Raw genomic sequence first — 19,877 nt, 5'->3', positions numbered from 1 at the left:
AACATAATTAAAGAAAAGCCGCCTCACCAGGTTTTCCATGCCTGTGGCAAAGACTGGCAGAAGAACAGGGTCCTTTCCTGCAGTCACCATTAAAGCTGGCATCATTATCTGTGATGGCAGAAGCATTTTAAGTTATGTACTTTCTACTAACCAAATCAGATTTGACAAAATTGTGATGTTACTTCAGCATATACCAGGTGATTCTATTGAAAATGGTAAAGGATACATCTGGGTTATATTCCACCCCAAAATCAAAAGAAAAAAATCTTAATGGAGCTAAAATAGGCTTCATTTTCTTCATGCATACAAGATTTTTTTTATATATATATATATATATATATATATATATATATATATATATATATATATATATATATATATATATATATATATATAGGGCTTGAAATTAACATCCGCAAACTGGTGGATTTAATTTGATTGTAGTCTTCTCAAAAGGCATCTGTTATAACGCCTCTGAATGCCTTGGTGCATTGTTTAAAGACAACACACCAATTGCATTAAAATAAAATATCTATATCTTCAGGGCTTGACATTAACTTTTTTTTGCTCACCAGCCACTGTAGCTAGTGTTTTTCCAATGTAGCCACTCAGGATTTTCACTGGCCAAAATTTTGTTGTTGACAAATTTGTTGTTGTCTATATGTAAATGACCACTGCATACACCCAAATCAAGTCTACATGAAATGTATAACATGACAGGTCATCAAATAGGCCTATTTAGCTCTGATACGGTTGTGTGTAAAGTGCCTTGATCTAGACAGAGAAACACTAACAGTTGCTTGTCTGAAAAATGAAAATGTAAATATAGGCTAATTTATTCTCAAGCAATATTTTCATCAGTGTTCTATCAGCTATGACATATTTAAATATTTTGTGTATGAGCCCATACAATAGCCTAGTGCAGGGGTTTTCAAACTGGGGTCCGGGGACCCCCAGGGGTCCTCCAGAAAGTTCTAAGGGCTCCCCAGAAAATTTCAGAGAATAAAAAGAAAATGTTCTTCTTCGGGTTTATACATCCAACATTAATAGCCAATTTAAGTTGGGAAACAATATGTTGTATTTATAATGTCACACTTACTATTTATCTAAGTTTTAATGTTTTTTCGTACATAAAAATAAATGGATTTTAGGAAGGGGGTCCCTCATAAAGGTTCATCATATTTGGGGGTCCTTGGCATCATAAAGTTTGAAAACCCCTGGCCTAGTGAAATACATATCCATATTTTCATATGATTTGACTGTTTATTTTATTAAATATCAAAAATCTAAAAAGGTGTGCATCATAACTGACACACAGATGAACACTTTACAGTGGATTTTATGACCAAGTCATTCTCTTCAAATGCTATTGAAGTTAGAAACGTGTATACCAATTTCGTATGTAACTTTAGAGACGGTCCCTAAATTTGCGAATATCGAAGGTCCAGCGTCAAGCCAACTTTATGCCAGTCACATCAGATGTGGTTTGGTTCTGCTGTGATCTTTGTTTGAAACAATTTTCGCTGCTGAAATTGAACAAAAACAGTCAACCACTTTATGACCACTGAACTCTGCTTTGTTGTTTATGATGAGAGTGCCGATTTCAGTGAGTGAGATGACTAATCTGAACGCCTGTGATTGTTAGACATTGCATTGATAAGCTCAACAGAATCACGTGTGATTGGTTATAATGAGTAATGCGATTATAACAGATGCCTTTTGAGAAGACTACTAGCAAATTAAATCCGCCAAATGGCGGGTTTGCGGATGTTAATTTCAAGCCCTGTGTATATATATATAATATTTTATGCATGAAGAAAATGAAGCCTATTTTAGCTCCATTAAGATTTTTTTCTTTTGATTTTGGGGTGGAATATAACCCAGATGTATCCTTTACCATTTTCATTAGAATCACCTGGTATATGCTGAAGTAATATCACAATTTTATAAGAATTTCATAAGACATATCAAGTTTGATTGCATTTGCAGCATGAAACAACATTCAACAGCATACATCAATCTGCATCAGTATTTTTTTTTTAAATAATAAAGATGCACATTTATGAGTGATGCAGCCAGAGTTAGAACACTTGAGCTCAAGTCATGGAGGTGCAGATGTTGGGGCAAAGGGAACAGACGCCACCTGCTCGACTCAGGCCACATGATTGTGCTAGATGGGCCGTGGATTTGCTGGAATAAGGGGCACTGGGGTATTTCTGACAGTTAGAGATCTGGTTTGTTGGCAGAGAGCTGGAGAACGGTGAGGACACTTGCCTTGGCCCTTGGCCTGGAACTCATCCAATGCCAGTTCCTCTCCCCGTTACGGTACCAGTTCAGAGGACCCCTGAGACAAAACAAGACCTTCAGTGACAACATGTCATCCACCATGTGCATGAGCATGCATATATTATCAGTGCCTGAAATGTAACGGTTTAGTTCACAGATAGAAATACAAATTCTGTCTTTCCAAAACCCATGAGATTTTCTTTCTTCTTAGTATTAAAAATAAAAACAAAACTTTTAGAGTGGATAAAGAATGTCTTTCAGACTGTAATATCACAAACAGTGCATCACTCTCGCTCACACATACGTGTGTTGCATATTTCTGAACATAGACCACTCTGTCCATGTTTATGCGTTAGTTAAACATGTGATTTGACAAGCAAGTGCAAGCCAGCTGCGCACTGCAACAGAACTTTCGCTCACAATTACAATTAAAGAAGCGGTCTATATTAGGCCATATCTACACTGTCAGCGCACTCGTTCATTATACAACACAATTGACTAGAAAAAACATGTCTTATGCTATAAGAATTGGTAATACAATAAACCTATATGTATTGAAAAAACAAATACATTGAATTGAGTGTGCAAACATTGAAATATGCAAACATTTTTATTTGACAAATGTAATTTCTATTAAAAAAATATGTCTAAAATTCGAGGAATGAAAACATTTGACAAGGAAAGGATGTGGATTTGAAGATGTAAAATGAACAGTCTGAGAACCTTATTTGAAAATATGTGTGGACAAAGCTTGCAGTTTGGGGACATTTGCAGTTGAAAAAAGGTAATAAATTGCAATATGTTATGCAATACTCAGCATATTGTGGACTAGCTCCTTCTACTGGCTGTAGTCTAGCCTCTGGCCAAAAAAGCCTTCGATGACGCAAAATGACGATATTTGCGTCATCGGAGGCTTTTTTCCAGACATAAAATACATAAATCTCTCGTCTCAGGGTGATATGAGGGGAAGCACGATCATTTGAATATAATACTGGGTTTCTACTGATACAAAGCTTAATGCTAAATCGCTGAAGTAACCCTTTAAGTATCGTAAAAATATATCATATCGTGGGTCCCACCCCAGATAGAGAAAGAAGACAGACAGATAAATGTGAAGACAGACAGATCAAAAGTGATGTCTGGCCAAGGAAAACTGACATCTTCAACCTTTATTTAAATAATTTTATTATGATTTTGTAAGCATATTGTTTATTGTTAGTTAGTTTTTTTAGATAACAATTTAGATAAAAAATGGCAATCATCATTTTGGCCAGACTGTCATACAAAGAAATTATGAACACATGAAAAAGAGAGAACCAATGAAATATTAATTACTGATTATGTTGTAATCAATGTATGCTTTTCCTACAAGCTTTTTGTTTTTCTATGATTTTTTGGGGGTTAAATAAACCCTTTTTTTTTTTTTCAAATAAAATCTGTATCTTTATAGTTTATAGTTTTTGCCAAATCATTTTATCAGATAAATACCAATACCAATTTCCTTCATATTTAAAAAATATTTTCCTAATATGTTGATTATATAATTGCACTTGTACGGTCATAAAAAAAGCACACATCCCCTCCAGACATCACTTTTGATCATCAATGAATGAAGAATCAGTGAGTTGTAGAAGAACAGATGCAATCAGATCGGTCCAATTCACAAATGAATCGTTCAATGCCATTTTTGAAACAATTTTAGCGGTTAATTGAAGAGAATCAGCCGTTCACGGATATCAATATCAAATTGCCTTGAGCAATATCCTTTATTGGACCACTGATATCAATCATAACCTCAGCCCTAACAGTAACTGGCACTTAAAATCAGATGGAAATGATAGCTTGGTAAGGGTTGTTCGAGCACCAACATGTTCTACTGTGATAAATCGCATTCGCATAAGAACATAGACATACACACACACAAATACCCATTTTGGAGCCCATTTTCTCAGTGTACCTGAAGCCGCTCTTGGTGTACTGCTGAACGTAGTACTGGAGAGCAGACTTGCTCAGAATAGCACTGGAGGGCGGATCATCGGGCGACCCCACAAACAATCCACCTGATAAACAAAGGAGGAGACAAGGAAAACAACGATAAGGCCAGTGCAATCATGCAGGCTTGTGAGGCTCGATGCACACCGTTCGGTGTACCGTTCTTCTCAAGTGCGAATCGAATCAAACTTGCATTCATTTCTCAATACAAAAGCATTCAACCAAGCTGACTGAATAACAGAAGCAATTGTAATTGCTGAAGCTAATGATACTGCCAATCACACTCCATTGTTCATCAACTAATCCAAATTCCAAATGTCAGTCATAGTTTGATGTACTTTCTTACCTCTCTGGCAGACTCCAGCAGTGTTCAATTTAGGAAGTACATCCTGCAGATTATGAAGAGAATATATTGAAGGTTGCCTTTCAACCAGTATAACAAAACAGTGTTCATGAAAAATATTTCTTTAACGTTGTTTAGTTTTGACCTTAAACCTACCACGTTCAGACAGTAATACACAAATCTGGACATGTGCACATTCAAGCATTTCATGCAATGGGCTTTAACACCTTGCCCTTTTAAATGAGATTTAGTTCACAAACAACTGACAGTCATGAACTAAATATGATTTTGATTACAATGACAAATTCTAAAATTCGGCATTGATAACTTACTTTTCGAACCATCTCTCACGCACACGAGCTCCTAGAATCTCACATTCTTCACGTTTTTTTGCACATTACTATATGGTTTCTAGGGTGTTTGCCCAAATCTCAATGATATTCTAGTTTTTAAATATGACTCAGCTCCTTCCTTCACTGTAAGTGTATCAGATTTTTTCATACAGTCCTTCCTTTGTTTTAAAGAGACTATTGGCCAGATTTACTAACAGCTAACAAACTAACAAACCCTCTTTTGGCGTTAAAAAACTACTGTCAGGATTTACTAAAGACAGTGAAAATTAGCGCTGAAAAGGCGTGGACAGAGTTATTTTTGCAGCTGACCTTATTGCATATGCATTTGTAGGAGTTTCCCTTTCAGACGCAAAATTTATGGGAGGAGAGTATTTAAATGAATCATGCAAGGTTCACGCTCGTTAATTTACTGCCATTATTTACAGCCCAAAAAAGCACGTCTTAAACCAGATGCTAATTTGCTGCTTTTGGTAGATTGCGTTGGTCATTATGGAAATGATCCGGCTGCGTCTGTTCTTTAATTTGCATCTTTGTCAATAGATCACGCGCAGAACTTTCCACTCCCATCGGCGCTTGTTTGGAATTGCGTTGTTAAGTAAATCTGGCCCTAGGAGTCCTTTCTTTTTAATTGGTGTTTCTACATGGATGTGATTGATACCTTTAATTGTGCAGCTGGTTGAGGAAAGCTGTGTTGTTATTTTTTTTTAGCGATCAGGCTTTGTTTTCACCTGACAGACCATAAAAAGGGCTAACAAAAATCCAGACTTACATATATAGAAACCAGAATTTTAAAAAGACTTAGCAACCACATAACACACTAGCAACCATCAAAATACAAAACAAATCTTTACAAAAAAAAAATTATAATAATCTCAATAGTAGCCTACTTGTTGACACAGAAAATAAAAAAGGCATTAACCTTTTCTAGTTTAGTATAAATAACGTGGCTCTTTGTTGTATAAATGGCATTGATACACATGAATGCAATTATTCGGTTTGTGTCTCCGATGACGTGCATCTCTCGTCCTCCGCGGTGATTTCCTCGTTTTATGGGTGGGACGTGCAGTAGAAGGGGACTGTGTCTAGAGATCCCCGTCTGCTCTGACACCGCAGCCCACGCAGTCATTAAGATGCGCCGTGTGGCTACCTGCGCCTGAGTGATGGGCGACCTGCCGTTTGTGATTCATTAGTCCAGGATCAGAGTCCCGGATGGGTGCCCTTTAAGTGGCCCTCATTATGATGCTGGGTCATTCAGCACCAACCGCACGGCTCGGCTCTTTGATCTCCATCAGTGATGGCTTTTTGATGCCGCCGATAAGCAATGTAAATTTCTAACAGATAACCGTGTCACTTCAGATGAAGGAAGAATTTTCCTCGTGCACAAGGTTCTTGGTAAGGCAAGATGTTGGCTAGTGCAACATGAATTATAATGCCTCTATTGAACAACTTTTTAAGATACTGGCAAGATTATGATCTTTGGGAAATCTGGGTTTTAACTACACATTCACAGGCGACTAGAACATATTTTTTGAGCCAAGAACTCCTGTTAAAGGATAGTTTCACACACACACACACACACACACACACACGTTTGTTTTTGTGAAATGTGAGGACATTCCATAGGCGTAATGGTTTTTATACCGTACAAACCGTATTTTCTATCCCCTTACATTGTCATACCCATGTCATTATACACATTTGTGTCCTGATATTTCACAAAAACATGCCCACACACACACACACACACACACACACACACACAAACAAATTACTTGGACAATGCTATCATTGTCTTATAGGAATATAGTGCATTTACCAAAACACTTTTATGGTGTTTTTTTCCTGTTTGGGGATTGACAGACATGCTCTATATGAACTGTCATTATTTGGATACAAGCTTCATGAAGGTTCTTTCTCTGCTATGTATTAAACTCTAATGAAATAAACTGAATTAAACTCTGAAACTTACAATATCACTACTTGCCAAGAACATCAGTTTGAAGGTTCGTTCAAGGTTTTTCTCCAATTCAGCCTCTGCAACACCCTGATACAAAAGATAAGAATATTTATATGCACAAATAATTATAAATGGTATCAATTTATAGTGAGGTCCCATTAGTTTACATTAGTTAATGCATTAACTAACAATGAGCAATACATTTGTTACAGTGTTTTTTAATCTTTTTTAACATTAGTTAATACAAATAAAACTTTGTTAATAAATATATTATAATATAAATATTATTTGTAATTTATATAAAATTGCTTAGAATAAACATCACATATTTCAATGGTGATTTTACTCACAGGCTTCTGAAAATATATCTGGTAATCAAAGATTGGTATGGCCTTGAGTTTCTCCATTGGATTTGTTTTTGGATCCACAGGAAAAAGGGGTGTGTTGAGAGACGCCACGGCCCTGCATGTCAAAAGGAAATGATTAGGATGGGAAGCAAAAATGTGATTGTTCAATGTGAACAACAATTTGTTGACACCATTTTTTTTAATGATTCTCTGCTTGAAATGTAGTACCTCACTCTCTCAGGATGATACTGAGCCATGTTCCACACCAGAGAACCGCCCCAGTCGTGGCCCACCAAAGTGACCTGAGGGATGCCCTGTGGAGCAGAAGGACTAAATTATAACTCATCTATGCAATAATTATCAAAATGGGTGAAATTCATGACAGAACTGTCATGACATCAGAAATCATATTTCAGTCCAAAATCAAATAAACTCCCTCCAAATTCAAATAACTGAAGGCAAAATAAATCAATACAATTGTTTGAACCTAAATACAGATGTTTTATTAACACATTTTGGGAGGAGCACATTCAGACAATTAAACCTAATTAAACAAAAGTGGAGCACATTAAGTTAATCAATTTAATCAACGATAGGTGTAGTAAAACTAAATAGTACAGCAAAAGTATTGAAGAAGCAGTTGTGAAGGAAATTTTTAATTAATCATTTATTTTTCTTGCAGGATTAACATCGATATGAGTTTGAAAACTAAATGTACCCAAAACCTGGGCCAAAGTGGGTCTGAATGTGTCTAAATATAACAAAAGAGGAAACTGTCTGAATATATTTATACATATATATTTAACCTCATGACCCTAGCAACAAGCTGAAGCATCAAGGAATCCACATTTTATTTTACCTAGTAAAAAGTAAAATTTATAATATATTATGATAAATATACATATAAAGAACCAATCATATTATAGAAAAAATATGTAATTAATCATGTCACCGTTGTCATGCACTTACTCTATATAAACTGTTGTACACTTTATGTCAGGGGGATTCTCTCTGAAATTGGTCTGAGTTCCTCCCGGCCATGATTAAAGCATATTCAAAGGCATTGTCTGCACTTATTCCCAAGTGATAGTGTTCATAAGGGACAAGACGTCATCCAACTCTCGACTGAAGACGCCCCAGGTTAACTTAAGTCGTAGTAGAAATCTACCACACAATAGACCCTTTTCACAGACTGTGATGACGCGTTTTAACGGTCATCAATATCGTAAATCCTGCAACGTTTTTTGTATTATCATTAAAAAAAATATATATGTACATGTATAACAGTAATACCTTGTATTTTATTACTTTTGCATCAAATTACTAAAAACAAGTTACCACTGCTGTGAGGGTGTTTCTAATACAGCGTCTATGGGAGTGATGGTGAAAAAAAATATATATTTCTCTCTTTTGACTGCCGTTATCAATCTCACTCTATTTTTCCCTCTTTTTGAAAGTTGTGAAATCACTATCGTGGCGTTTTTCCTTTGCTATTTGAGCAAATGGGCACACAAAATTTTTTTTTTAATGTTTTCTCTCATTCACAGCTATAATATTTAACCCAACTATGACGACTTCCGCTCTGAGAAACCCGGAAATGTGAAAAGGGTCTATACTGGCCCAGTTCTTTAGGCTACTCTCTCAGTGGAGTAAAAAATACAGATCACTACCCGTAGCACAATGATTTGTGTTCCTCTATGCCCTATTTACATGATTAGACCACCAACTGAAGTAGGTAATTAGAGGATAATGACCTCCTTCACATCACAATGACAGCCAGCCCATTTGTCCTATTTGTCCTGCTCTCTCCTCATCTCAATCACTCTTTCTTTCTCAGTCTCATCTTGCCCTGTCTCTTCCCCTCCTAAAGCTGAGCTTTGACTCATAGTCTTTTCACTTTCATCTGTGTCAGTGAAGAAAGTAAACAGAGTCAACTGATATTTATGTCTTACGAATCATTTTCTCTGACAAGTTAATTTACTCAAGGTTACCAGGAAAGCTAACTAAGTTTATTAAATTCATTCACAATATGTACACATTCATTATTAATCTTATACCTAATATGAAGAAAACGTCTTTGTTAATGTTTCTTGTCCTCTCACATTGACAGGCAGGCCTACTAATTATAACATTACATGAATCAATTATACGTAATCAAATGATATGCCTATTTTCAATTCAAAACGGCTAAATTAGACAAGTTTAATCGTTTGCCTGATTATTTTTATCTGTGGTTTAACATTTATATCCTAAAATAGCTGTCAAATATTTATCTACTTACATCTGATCTCGCACGCGCACATTATGACCGTTAAGTGAAGCATCAAGCTGCTCTGGAATTCGAGCTCAGCAGCTTCTGTAAACATAAAGCCCACCAAATTTGATTTGATTGGTCATCTAAAATATTTTGATATTAAAGGAACACGCTGACTTTTTGGGACTTTAGCTTATTCACCGTATCCCCCAGAGTTAGATAAGTCCATACATACCATTCTCATCTCCGTGCGTGCCATAACTCTGTCTGACACATCCACCGCTAGCCTAGCTTAGCACAAAGACTGGAGGTAAACGGCTCCAGCTAGCCTACTGCTCAATAAGTGACATAACGGCAACATTTTCCTATTTACATGTTGTGATGTGTATAGTTATATTGTGTACTAAGACTGACAAAAAATGAAAAGTTGCAATTTTCTAGACCGATATGGCTAGGAACTATACTCTCATTCCTGTGTAATAATCAAGGAACTTTGCTGCCATACCATGGATGCAGCTGGCGCAATGATATTACACAGTGCCTGAAAATAGTCCCTAGCACAATCTCTGTGCAAGCAGGTTGTCACGTTGGTTATGTTGACAGAAGTTCATTGATTATTACACAGGTCATAATGTTATGCCTGATTGGTGTATATATACACATACATTTGTTGGTCATCACATTAAAAATTTGATTTAAATTGGATAATATTTATTTAGAGCTTTGAACTGCTGGAAAAAGTGTGAAGCATTTGAAAGTCCTTGAAAAGTGCTTGAATTTCACATTCAAAAGTTGCATGAACTCTGAAATTAATAATGTAAAAACATTTTACTATTTCTGCACAATACCATGGTTACAGTTGGTATCACTACATTAAATCCATGTTGAATGCTGATGATTTGTGGACTGAAAAGCCTTCTATAACTATATTCATGGCACAATACTATCTAGTGTACTTCAAAGTTTGTTCACTGCTTTCAGTAATATAGTTCTTCCTGAATCATAACGTTTCAAAAATCTGTATTAAAGTTAACTAAAGCTGTACGATGTACCACGTACCGATGGCCAAGCACACTGGACAGCAAACAGTTTCAGTGGCTGTGCAAAAGCGGAGTAGGGCAACTGTCCAGAAAAAATACTGCAATAATAATAAAAATAATAACATGACTGATCATATTTTCTGTTAGAGGTCAAAAACCATCATATTTTGATGTTCTTGGCTGCCACCTCAAGACAAATGGGACCAAAGACACTGTGATCAATGTACTTCATGTGGCCAACAGGACAATCTTCCACTGCATGTCACGGACAAAGAACAAGCTCAAAGAGTCATACGTCATATCTAACAGACATTGATATAGTCTGGTCAAGTGAAAAAGACTGGGAATATTTTAATTATTTTAATATTTAATATATAATAGAATATTTTAACTGCAGTGATATGTGATATTCCTTCAAATAATCAATAGCAAAATCGGAAAAGACCAGCAAAACTTATGCATGCATTTCAGGACAAATTCCCTGAATGGTTGCACTACTTTTGCACACAGTTTCAGCACAAACACTTGTGTTTTATTCACTAACCAAATGCAAATCAGGTGTTATCTGCATTACGGCCTTGAAATCCACTGGTCTGTTCAGCAGAGATTGTGAACCAACCAAATTTTGAGAAAAAAGAAAAAGAACTTCTGTTAGATGCCCCTAAACCGGGGGGAGTAACGTGCAACACCAGCTTAACACTTTAACGTTCACACATTCACTCAAGCAGAAGTAAAACAAGAACACTATGCACAAATTAAATGGCTTGAAAAGGGGAAACTGCTCTCGTTTTTTCTTTTCCTATCATTTAGCCTGAGTTCAATGTGTCAGTTTAACACATGGTTCTATTTTGAGAGGTGCAAAACAGCAGCGCTCGATGATCTGATAATGAGCAACACTGAAAATGTATAAAGAATATCTCGACAGTCAGACAGAATTAAAGGTACTTTTACACAACAACGAAGTGCTAAAAACAGAAAAGCGTTTCCTTTGCGTTTTTCGCGTACAGACAACAATGTTGTCAAAATGATCCCCGTTCACAATGTATCTCGAAAACGACTATAAATGCTGTATTATGCATTCCAGGCTCGTACTTGGCGATGTGACTTTGCAAAGCAACACTACGCACCTATAAACTGAACACATAATGCACGACATTACAGCTTTCACAAAACAGTTGTTGTGTAGATGAACAGCAAAAAAAACGAACAAAAAAAAAGTTTATGTACAAAAAACAATCTGTGTACTGATTCTGTGGATTGCAATTTGTAGTTGTCATAGTTTAGGAATCTTGAAAAACACAACTTAAGGCTTTTCATACTTCACCTTGGGGTTTTAAACCACAGGTTAAGGCCATTTTAACCCTTTGTTTAGCGACGTGCCATACTTTCTTTTTTAGTTTTGAAAAGGGGACGAACACTGTTTCTAACAAGTGCAGTGTCTTTACTTCAAAGTTGTGAGGAAACGGAAGTAGCGACAGATCTTTTCTTCTATAATGTGACATACAGTAAATGCAACACATTACCCACGACATTACCCTTTTTCACAAAACAGTTGTTGTGTAAATGAACAGCAATAAAAAAAATAAAAAAAATGCACACAAGATTTAATCAGTAAAAACAGTATCTTATAAATGGCCCCTAAAACCGTCAGTGTTATCTGAGCAGAAGCAGTTTTATAACGTGTGTGCTGAAAGACTGCTGTTTTTTGCCGGCTTAAACATTAACAAAACACACGCACTTGCATTTGACAGTATACTTGAGAATCCTTTTGCATACTGAAAGTAGAGATCCTGATATAAATGAATGACTTGCAGTGAGTGGGTCATTCGCTCTAATCTTTCTTAGTCGGTTCTTTTTAATGAATAATCTTTTCACGAATCGTAGATAAGTGCAACCAGCACGGACAACCCCATTATGTGCTGCCAATTTATGCTTTTTTAATTCTTTCTTAATTCAGACTGTGAACTCACAACTCAGTTAAAACATTGTTTATTTTGCTGTGGCACTGTAGATTCAGTAGCGGCAAAGGAAACAGTATTTTAGTCCTTTATTCTGTCTGCTATGCAAAGGAATGCAGACATTCAGGAACGTAACGTATTTCAACATAAACCAATTCATATTAAGAACCGGTTCTCGAATCCCAGCCTTTAGGTACATGTCTAACATGACACAGCCCTGCATTAAATGTTTTTCAATAATATAATTAATAGCCTTCCTCAATAATCCTGTGATTATATGCATGTGTGAAAGCAAAAACAGTACATACCATCTTATCCAAAAATGTCACCAAATCCTAAAAGGCCACGAGGGAGAGAATAAATGATCAATTTTGTGCAACATAACAGATCAGTTGTGTCTAATTTTTAATGGGAAAGTTTTGCTTACCAGCATGATCTGTTCTTGAGAGTACTCCTCAATGTCTGCACAGACAGATGGGAATAAAATAGAGCTTATTCTATGTTCTGTATCTTTTCATATGATAATAATAAACATTAGTTAACATGTTAACTTTATATTCTATCAGAAGGATGACACTTAATAAAATGCCTACTTAATCCTTAATATTTTGATTGCAGTGTAATCATTTTATAAAAACAATAAGGCCCTGAGATCGTGTTATATTGAACATATGTTCTAAACACAGCACAGCCTCTTGTATCATTCCACACACAATTAAACTTAAGTAAACGTCAAATCCCATCACGGTACCAAACCCAAACACGGTAAAGAGCAATGCAGCTCGTTTTCATTCTCAGCATGATGCTGCAGCGATCACAAGGGAACGAGAGTGCTAGAATCCCTTCGGGCATTTATTTCAGTTACCTGGAAATTCATGCTGCTTGTAAAGAGGAAGCATGACATTTGAGCAAGTAGCGCACCCCGCACGCACACGTTTAAAACAAACTCTCAGCAGCAGTTTTTAGGATCTCTTACCCGTGCATTGACTTGAGTAGTATACTTTACACATCAATTTTTAGGGTTTAATGCAATTGCAAACAAAGTCAAACCTGTCCTGCAAACATTGATGACAGTTACAGTTACTTAAAAAAACAAGACATAAAAATATAGCTAATGTCACAAAAAAAGCATGCGGTTCTCAAAGCATAAAAATGTTCCAAGATCAAAAAAACATAACCTTTTATAAATGCCTATCTTGAACGTCCTTGATCACAAGAAGCAATAAAAAAAAAAAAAAAAACTTTACCTTGACGACTTCCTAATCCTACGTTTTAATGTACAATGAGCAAAAACAAAGTATCCAGCTAAGTTTATGTATAAAAAAACAATCTGTGTACTGATTCTGTAGATTGCAATTTGTAGTTGTCAGCTAGGTTAGGAATCTTGAAAAACACAACTAAAGGATTTTCATACTGCACCTTGGGGTTTTTAACCACAGGTTAAGGCCATTTTAACCCTTTGTTTCCCCCCCAAAAAAAATCAGTGCAGAAATCACAAAATCCACAGATTCCATGTGGCCCTGGTCAAAGGTTGGGAATCTTGAAAAACACAACTGGTCAAAGGTTAGGAATCTTGAAAAACACAACTAAGGGCTTTTCATACTACACCTTGGGGTTTTAACCACAGGTTAAGGCCATTTTCACCCTTTGTTTAGCGACATGCCATACTTTATTTTTTAGTTTTGAAAAGGGGACGAACACTGTTTCTAACAAGTGCAGTGTCTTTACTTCAAAGCTGTGAGGAAACGGAAGTTGCGACAGATGTTTTCTTCTATAATGTGACGTACAGTGTGTTAGGGTGGGCATGTTGTGGCCATTGATTGTGGCCTGTACAGTTAAAAGTCAAAGGTCAAAATACATTAAACAAATTAAAACATGGATGAACAGGTCCTATAATATGCATTTAGAAAATATAAAGGGTGAATTTTCATTTCATGCCGACTTTACCATCCCAGACCTAGACACAGAATGCATTAAAAGCAAAGAAAATTCAGAAGAAAATACAGAGCATGAGACACAATGTATTATAATTATAACTGACCTGGTGGTGCAGTGGATTCACCGTAACCCTTCATATCAAGAGTCAGAACCCTGAAACCAGCATCGGCCAAAGCCGGAATCTGATGAGAAACAATAAAGAAAAACAACTGTCACACTTTACAATAAGGTCCCATTAGTTGAAATTAACTAAAATTACCTAACATTGGGAAATAGTAATAATGAGCACTAATGTGCCTAAGCAAGTGCAGGGTATCTGCAGGTTTCACCAAGTAAAATTTAAGACTTTTTAAGACCTTTTTAAGACCATTATGAATTAAATTTAAGACCTATATAACGCAATAAAAAAAACGTACAATAGGAAATGCAGAATCACAAAATGACTTGCAAAGCAAATTAATTTATTAAAATTGAACAAAGTATTAGTAAACTTGCACTTCCTCATAGCTCAATCCCATCAGGATTAATATACAAACACACTACCGGTCAAAAGTTTGAGAATGGTAAGACTTTTTAATGTTTTTACAGAAGTCTCTTCTGCTCACCAATGCTGCATTTATGTTATTAAAAATACAAAAAATCTGTAATATTGTGACAGTTCTGTTGTGACTATTCTCTATGTGAATATATAGTAAAGTGTCATTTATTCATGTGATCAAAGCTGAATTTATCATCATTACTCCAGTCTTCAGTGTCACATGCCGCTTCACAAATCATTCTCATTTGAGGATTTGATGATCAACAAACATTTATGATTATTATCAGTGTTGAAAACAGTTGTGTAAACATTTTTTTTAGGATTCTTTGATGAATAGAAAGTTCTAAAGAACAGCATTTATCTGAAATAGAAAGTAAAAAAAAAGGTTTTTGAAGGATTATGTGACTCTAAAGTCTGGAGTAATGATGCTGAAAATTCAGTTTTGAATCACAGAAATAAATTTCATATTCAAATATAAAAAAAGTTAATAAATGCAGCCTTGGTGAGCAGAAGAGACTTCTTTAAATACCATTCTCAAACTTTTGACCGGTAGAGTGTGAGTGTGAGTGTGAGAGTGTGAGTGTGAGTGTGAGTGTGAGTGTGAGTGTGAGTGTGAGTGTGAGTGTGAGTGTGAGTGTGAGTGTGTGAGTGTGTGAGTGTGAGTGTGAGTGTGTGAGTGTGAGTGTGAGTGTGAGTGTGAGAGTGTGAGTGTGAGTGTGAGAGTGTGAGTGTGAGTGTGAGAGTGTGAGTGTGAGTGTGAGAGTGTGAGTGTGAGTGTGAGTGTGAGTGTGAGTGCGCATGTATGCGTGCATGCATGCATGTATGTGTATTATATATATTTTATTAATAATTTTTTTGCGAGATCAAAATGACTGATTTTGTGGTGGTGGTCATTTTCAGAAATGTGCATGTTTTTTTTCTCTCCCATAATTAGGATGCCACATTTAACATATCATTATGTCAGATGCACAATAGTCACACATGCAATAAAACAAACAAAATGCATGAATCTTGTTTGACAATAGGACAAATAAGTACAACTTAAATATACAGATACAAACAGTGCTTTAGTTTAGGTAGGCTACTGTTTGTTTTTCCCCGTTGTTGTTGTTTAATTAATATGAACTACACAGAGCGAAAGAACAAACTACAACACACACACACACACACACACACACACACTAAAGCGCTGCCGGAGCATTTCAATGAGCATTAGAGGTAGCGTTACATGGACGTAGGAAAATTAAGACCCGTTTAAAATTATTTAAGACCTAGAACTCAATACTTCAGCGAATTTAAGACTTTTTAAGGCCTAAAATTTTGATTTTGAAATTTAAAGACATTTAAGACTTTTTAAGATCCCGCGGGTACCCTGAAGTGATTTAGAACTGATGAACACTGAACTGTACTGAATCAACATTGAATTGACTTGAGCTGAATAATGACACTTTTTAGAGTCATTATAGATCATGGATTTAGTGTCATATTGCTTTTTAGATAGGCTTCACAGTAGAATTCGAATTTGTCTCATATTTAATGAAGTTTGCATAATTGATTCTGTATCATTATCAATCTGTCTGTATTGTATAAAGCACTAAAGTAAATACAGGCTTGCATTACTCTACTCTTCCTTTTATTATCCAAAGCAACATTTTTACCAATATCCTGAGGCGTATTATACCCGAGGTTTAATAGTGACAGCTCATGAATCACCTTTTTGGTGTGGGTTACCAGCTCTGATCTTTAACCATCATTATGCTATGCCACAATCAATCGCAACAATAACCCGATTTCGTGATTTCACTATGTTCAAAAGGAGATAATGTTGATGTTCCTCACCTGATACCTCCAGGAAAACCAACTCTCGGGGAAGCCATGGCACAGGAGAACAGGTGGTCCATCTCCCATGTCCACATAGTGTATCTTCACACCAGGCTGAAAAACAGAAGAATATCCTTTTCATGACCTTTTCTGTCAATAGCACATTGCCAGTGAACTTTGGCACAATTATGACAGAAATAAGCATTATAAATTACCTTAATATTCACATATCCATGAGAGACGTTTTCAGGATCACAAAAGGGTGGCTGGAGGTCACTGGTGACCTGTTAAGTCAAGTCAAAATTGATTTCTATAGCACATTTAAAAGCAACAGAGTTGCTCCAAAGACTGTTCCAAAGTTTAGGCACCACCCTTAGATTTACAGTGACAACGTGGGACAATCTGAAGCTGATTACAAGACCCAATTGCTCTTTGGGGAGAGTAAGGAATCAGAAGGTCACTAATGTATTTTGGTGCAACACCAGATAAAGCCTTGTACACAAAAACAGCAATTTTAAAAACGATTCTAAACTTTACAGGAAGCCAATGTTACGTCCCTAAAATGAAGAAATGTAATCCCTCTTTTTTGGACAATTTGCAGACGAGAGATCGCAGTTCGAGGCAGGCATTACAATAGTCCAGATGTAATGTTAGGAGCGTGTGGTCACAGTCTAAATCTTTCGGGGACAGAAACTGTTTGAATTTCATAACCGGTCTCAGATTAAAGAAACTGGCCTTTACCAATGTACTGATTTGTTTCTCAAAATGTAGTGACGAATCAAATGTAATTTCTTGCATGTGGTTGAACACTGCCGGAAAGAGAACCTAAATTAAAAACAGATGGTTTTAGTGAAAACAGATCAGTATTTCGCTTTTCCTTTTGTTTAATTGCAAAAAATGATTAGCCATCGAACATGTTAAGCAGAACATCTCGCACATATGTAGTAAATATAGATAACGTCTTTTTTGGAGGCACAGAGATGACCCAAAAGCCTCCAACACAGCAGATTGCTTCAAAACAACATGGTCTTGATGGGAATGACATGGTTTAGGGTCAGAATTCCTCACCGCTATTCCTGTAAGCTTCTGGATTTCATTAAGAGCCTCAGTGATGTCCTTGACTTGAACAGCCGTTATTCCCAAACCTACAGCTGCCTTGACGCTTTCTTCATCCACATCCAGCCAGACCGCCTTAAACAAATACATTAAAATAACATTTGGTTACATCCTTAACTAGCAGGCTTTGAATCTGCTATGGACCTTCTGAAATAATTTACTGCACCTACTTCCTGAGGTTTAACAGCCAGTTTCTCAAGGGCCTTGTTAAAGATATCTGGCTCTGGGATTCTGGCACCAGCATGGCAGGATCGCAAAACCAGGTCAAAGCGGCTTTCCAAAACTGAGAGAATTCTAGCGATGGCATCTCTCTGAGGGGTGTCATCCACCCAGACATTGGCCAGGACGCACGTAGCAATGCCTTAAGAGATAAATCAACAAACCCTCTAAGAAAAAGATAAAAGGCATCTCTTTAGATTTTCACATGCCATCTCACAACATACCGTGACGACGAAGAATGGTGGCAGCATCAAGAACTGGCTTGTTGAATTCTACCTGACCAATGAGATTGAAAAGCTTCTGAGCTGAGAATTGGTCAGGTAAAGACAGACCCTGATCGGCCGCTACCTTCTGACAATCAGCTTCAAACTCAGAAATCATCTGCAAGAGGTAAACGGAAACCAAAGACACATGAGTAAATATTTTTGTTGCACTAAAGCAGACTGGATGCATGTTCTATCGTGTCAGATGCGTGAATGCATTTTCTGCTGTAATAAAACATATTGAATAGCACTGACAATTAATCATACTCAACATGAATGATTGAAAATGACCTGCGTTAGGGTGATTTTCCCTTTCTCCGAGCGATACAAAGCATTCTCACTGCCAATTTCTGAAGTCACATTCTTTATAAAACCCCTAGAGAGAAAGAGAGAGAGAAAAAAAACATACCTTTAAAGTTTAACCAGTTATTTTAATGGTTATGTTAATAAAATATACCTAATCATAAATAAACATGCTAAAAATTATGTTAAAAACTATAAAAACGAGAAAAAGTATTTTATTGCTATAATTAATAAATAAATAATATTAGTAACATACTTTGAAATACCAGTGGTTTCCTCAAACTTCTGAAAAGTCTGGGCAAGATGAGGGGTAACAACACCACCCCACAAACTAAACAACACCGCCTTCTTCATTGGAAACGAGTTTTATTTCCCTTGTATTCAAAACGAACAAAAAAGAACACAGAGGAGAAAACGTTAACTTATAAAAATGTTTACGTGCTTTTGCCAGGACAAAACCACACAAAAGGAAAACACAGAAAGGACAAAGTTCATTGGTCAAAGCTGCCAAAAAGCAAAGTTCGGTTCTGTAAAGTCCTAAATTTACCTGATATGCCGCAGATTCTGGGAGAGTTCGCGTGAGTGACCACAGTGACCTCAGTATAGGTGGCAACTTCTAAAACTACTGCTAGATTGCCGTAGTTCATGAACGGACTCTGGGCATAAATACGAATAGTCCTACTATGGCGAAGGCACAAATAACTGAATATTAATCACGTAACTTGACGTTCACCAAATACGCGTAACTGATTGGCTGAAAGGCTGGTCGCAAGAGGGTGCGATGATCAGTGTGCGAATTAACGAATCCTGGTCTGCATCTCAATGTTACATTAGTAATATTCAATAATAAATAGGGTGGATTGTATGCACATTGGGATGCAGCAATGGATATGAATTAGAGTAGGTCGTGACTCCTGGACGCTCCAGAAATGTTACCAAGCAACGTCAACAGGACATATTTAATATTCATGAGCGATGCCTTGACTATAGTATTTGAAAGGGATAGAATGTCAAAACAGAGTTGTATTAATTGCAAACTTTTTCAAATGTTTGTAATTACAGACTATATTATTTCATATTAAAATATATACGATAATACATTCAAATAAAATTATAACTATACTATTTAATATTAAAATACGATAATAA

The 19,877-nt window shown here is 36.3% G+C and overlaps 1 protein-coding gene across 1 annotated transcript in view; it reads right to left on the bottom strand.

Moving 5' to 3' along the window:
• Positions 1-19,413, bottom strand: part of ephx2 (epoxide hydrolase 2, cytoplasmic) — a 28,903-nt gene extending 9,490 nt beyond the window's left edge. Inside the window, exons 1-18 of the mRNA XM_079832366.1 lie at positions 19,276-19,413; positions 18,985-19,102; positions 18,717-18,801; positions 18,387-18,543; positions 18,114-18,304; positions 17,896-18,018; positions 17,043-17,111; positions 16,846-16,941; positions 14,572-14,650; positions 12,958-12,992; positions 12,839-12,865; positions 7,507-7,592; positions 7,282-7,393; positions 6,944-7,018; positions 4,625-4,667; positions 4,244-4,346; positions 2,275-2,344; positions 28-108 (exon numbers count right to left, since the gene is read on the bottom strand). Of these exons, the coding sequence (XP_079688492.1) occupies positions 28-108; positions 2,275-2,344; positions 4,244-4,346; positions 4,625-4,667; positions 6,944-7,018; positions 7,282-7,393; positions 7,507-7,592; positions 12,839-12,865; positions 12,958-12,992; positions 14,572-14,650; positions 16,846-16,941; positions 17,043-17,111; positions 17,896-18,018; positions 18,114-18,304; positions 18,387-18,543; positions 18,717-18,801; positions 18,985-19,082 (1,530 nt within the window). The 5' untranslated portion in view covers positions 19,083-19,102; positions 19,276-19,413. The remainder of the gene's footprint in view (positions 1-27; positions 109-2,274; positions 2,345-4,243; positions 4,347-4,624; positions 4,668-6,943; positions 7,019-7,281; positions 7,394-7,506; positions 7,593-12,838; positions 12,866-12,957; positions 12,993-14,571; positions 14,651-16,845; positions 16,942-17,042; positions 17,112-17,895; positions 18,019-18,113; positions 18,305-18,386; positions 18,544-18,716; positions 18,802-18,984; positions 19,103-19,275) is intronic.
• Between the last annotated feature and the right edge of the window lie 464 nt (positions 19,414-19,877).

The sequence above is a fragment of the Gobio gobio genome (genome assembly GCF_949357685.1).
Source record: "Gobio gobio genome assembly, chromosome: 13".
Lineage (NCBI taxonomy): Eukaryota > Metazoa > Chordata > Actinopteri > Cypriniformes > Gobionidae > Gobio > Gobio gobio.
Note: the sequence above shows the minus strand (reverse complement) of the source record. Positions and strands in the feature narration are given on the sequence as shown.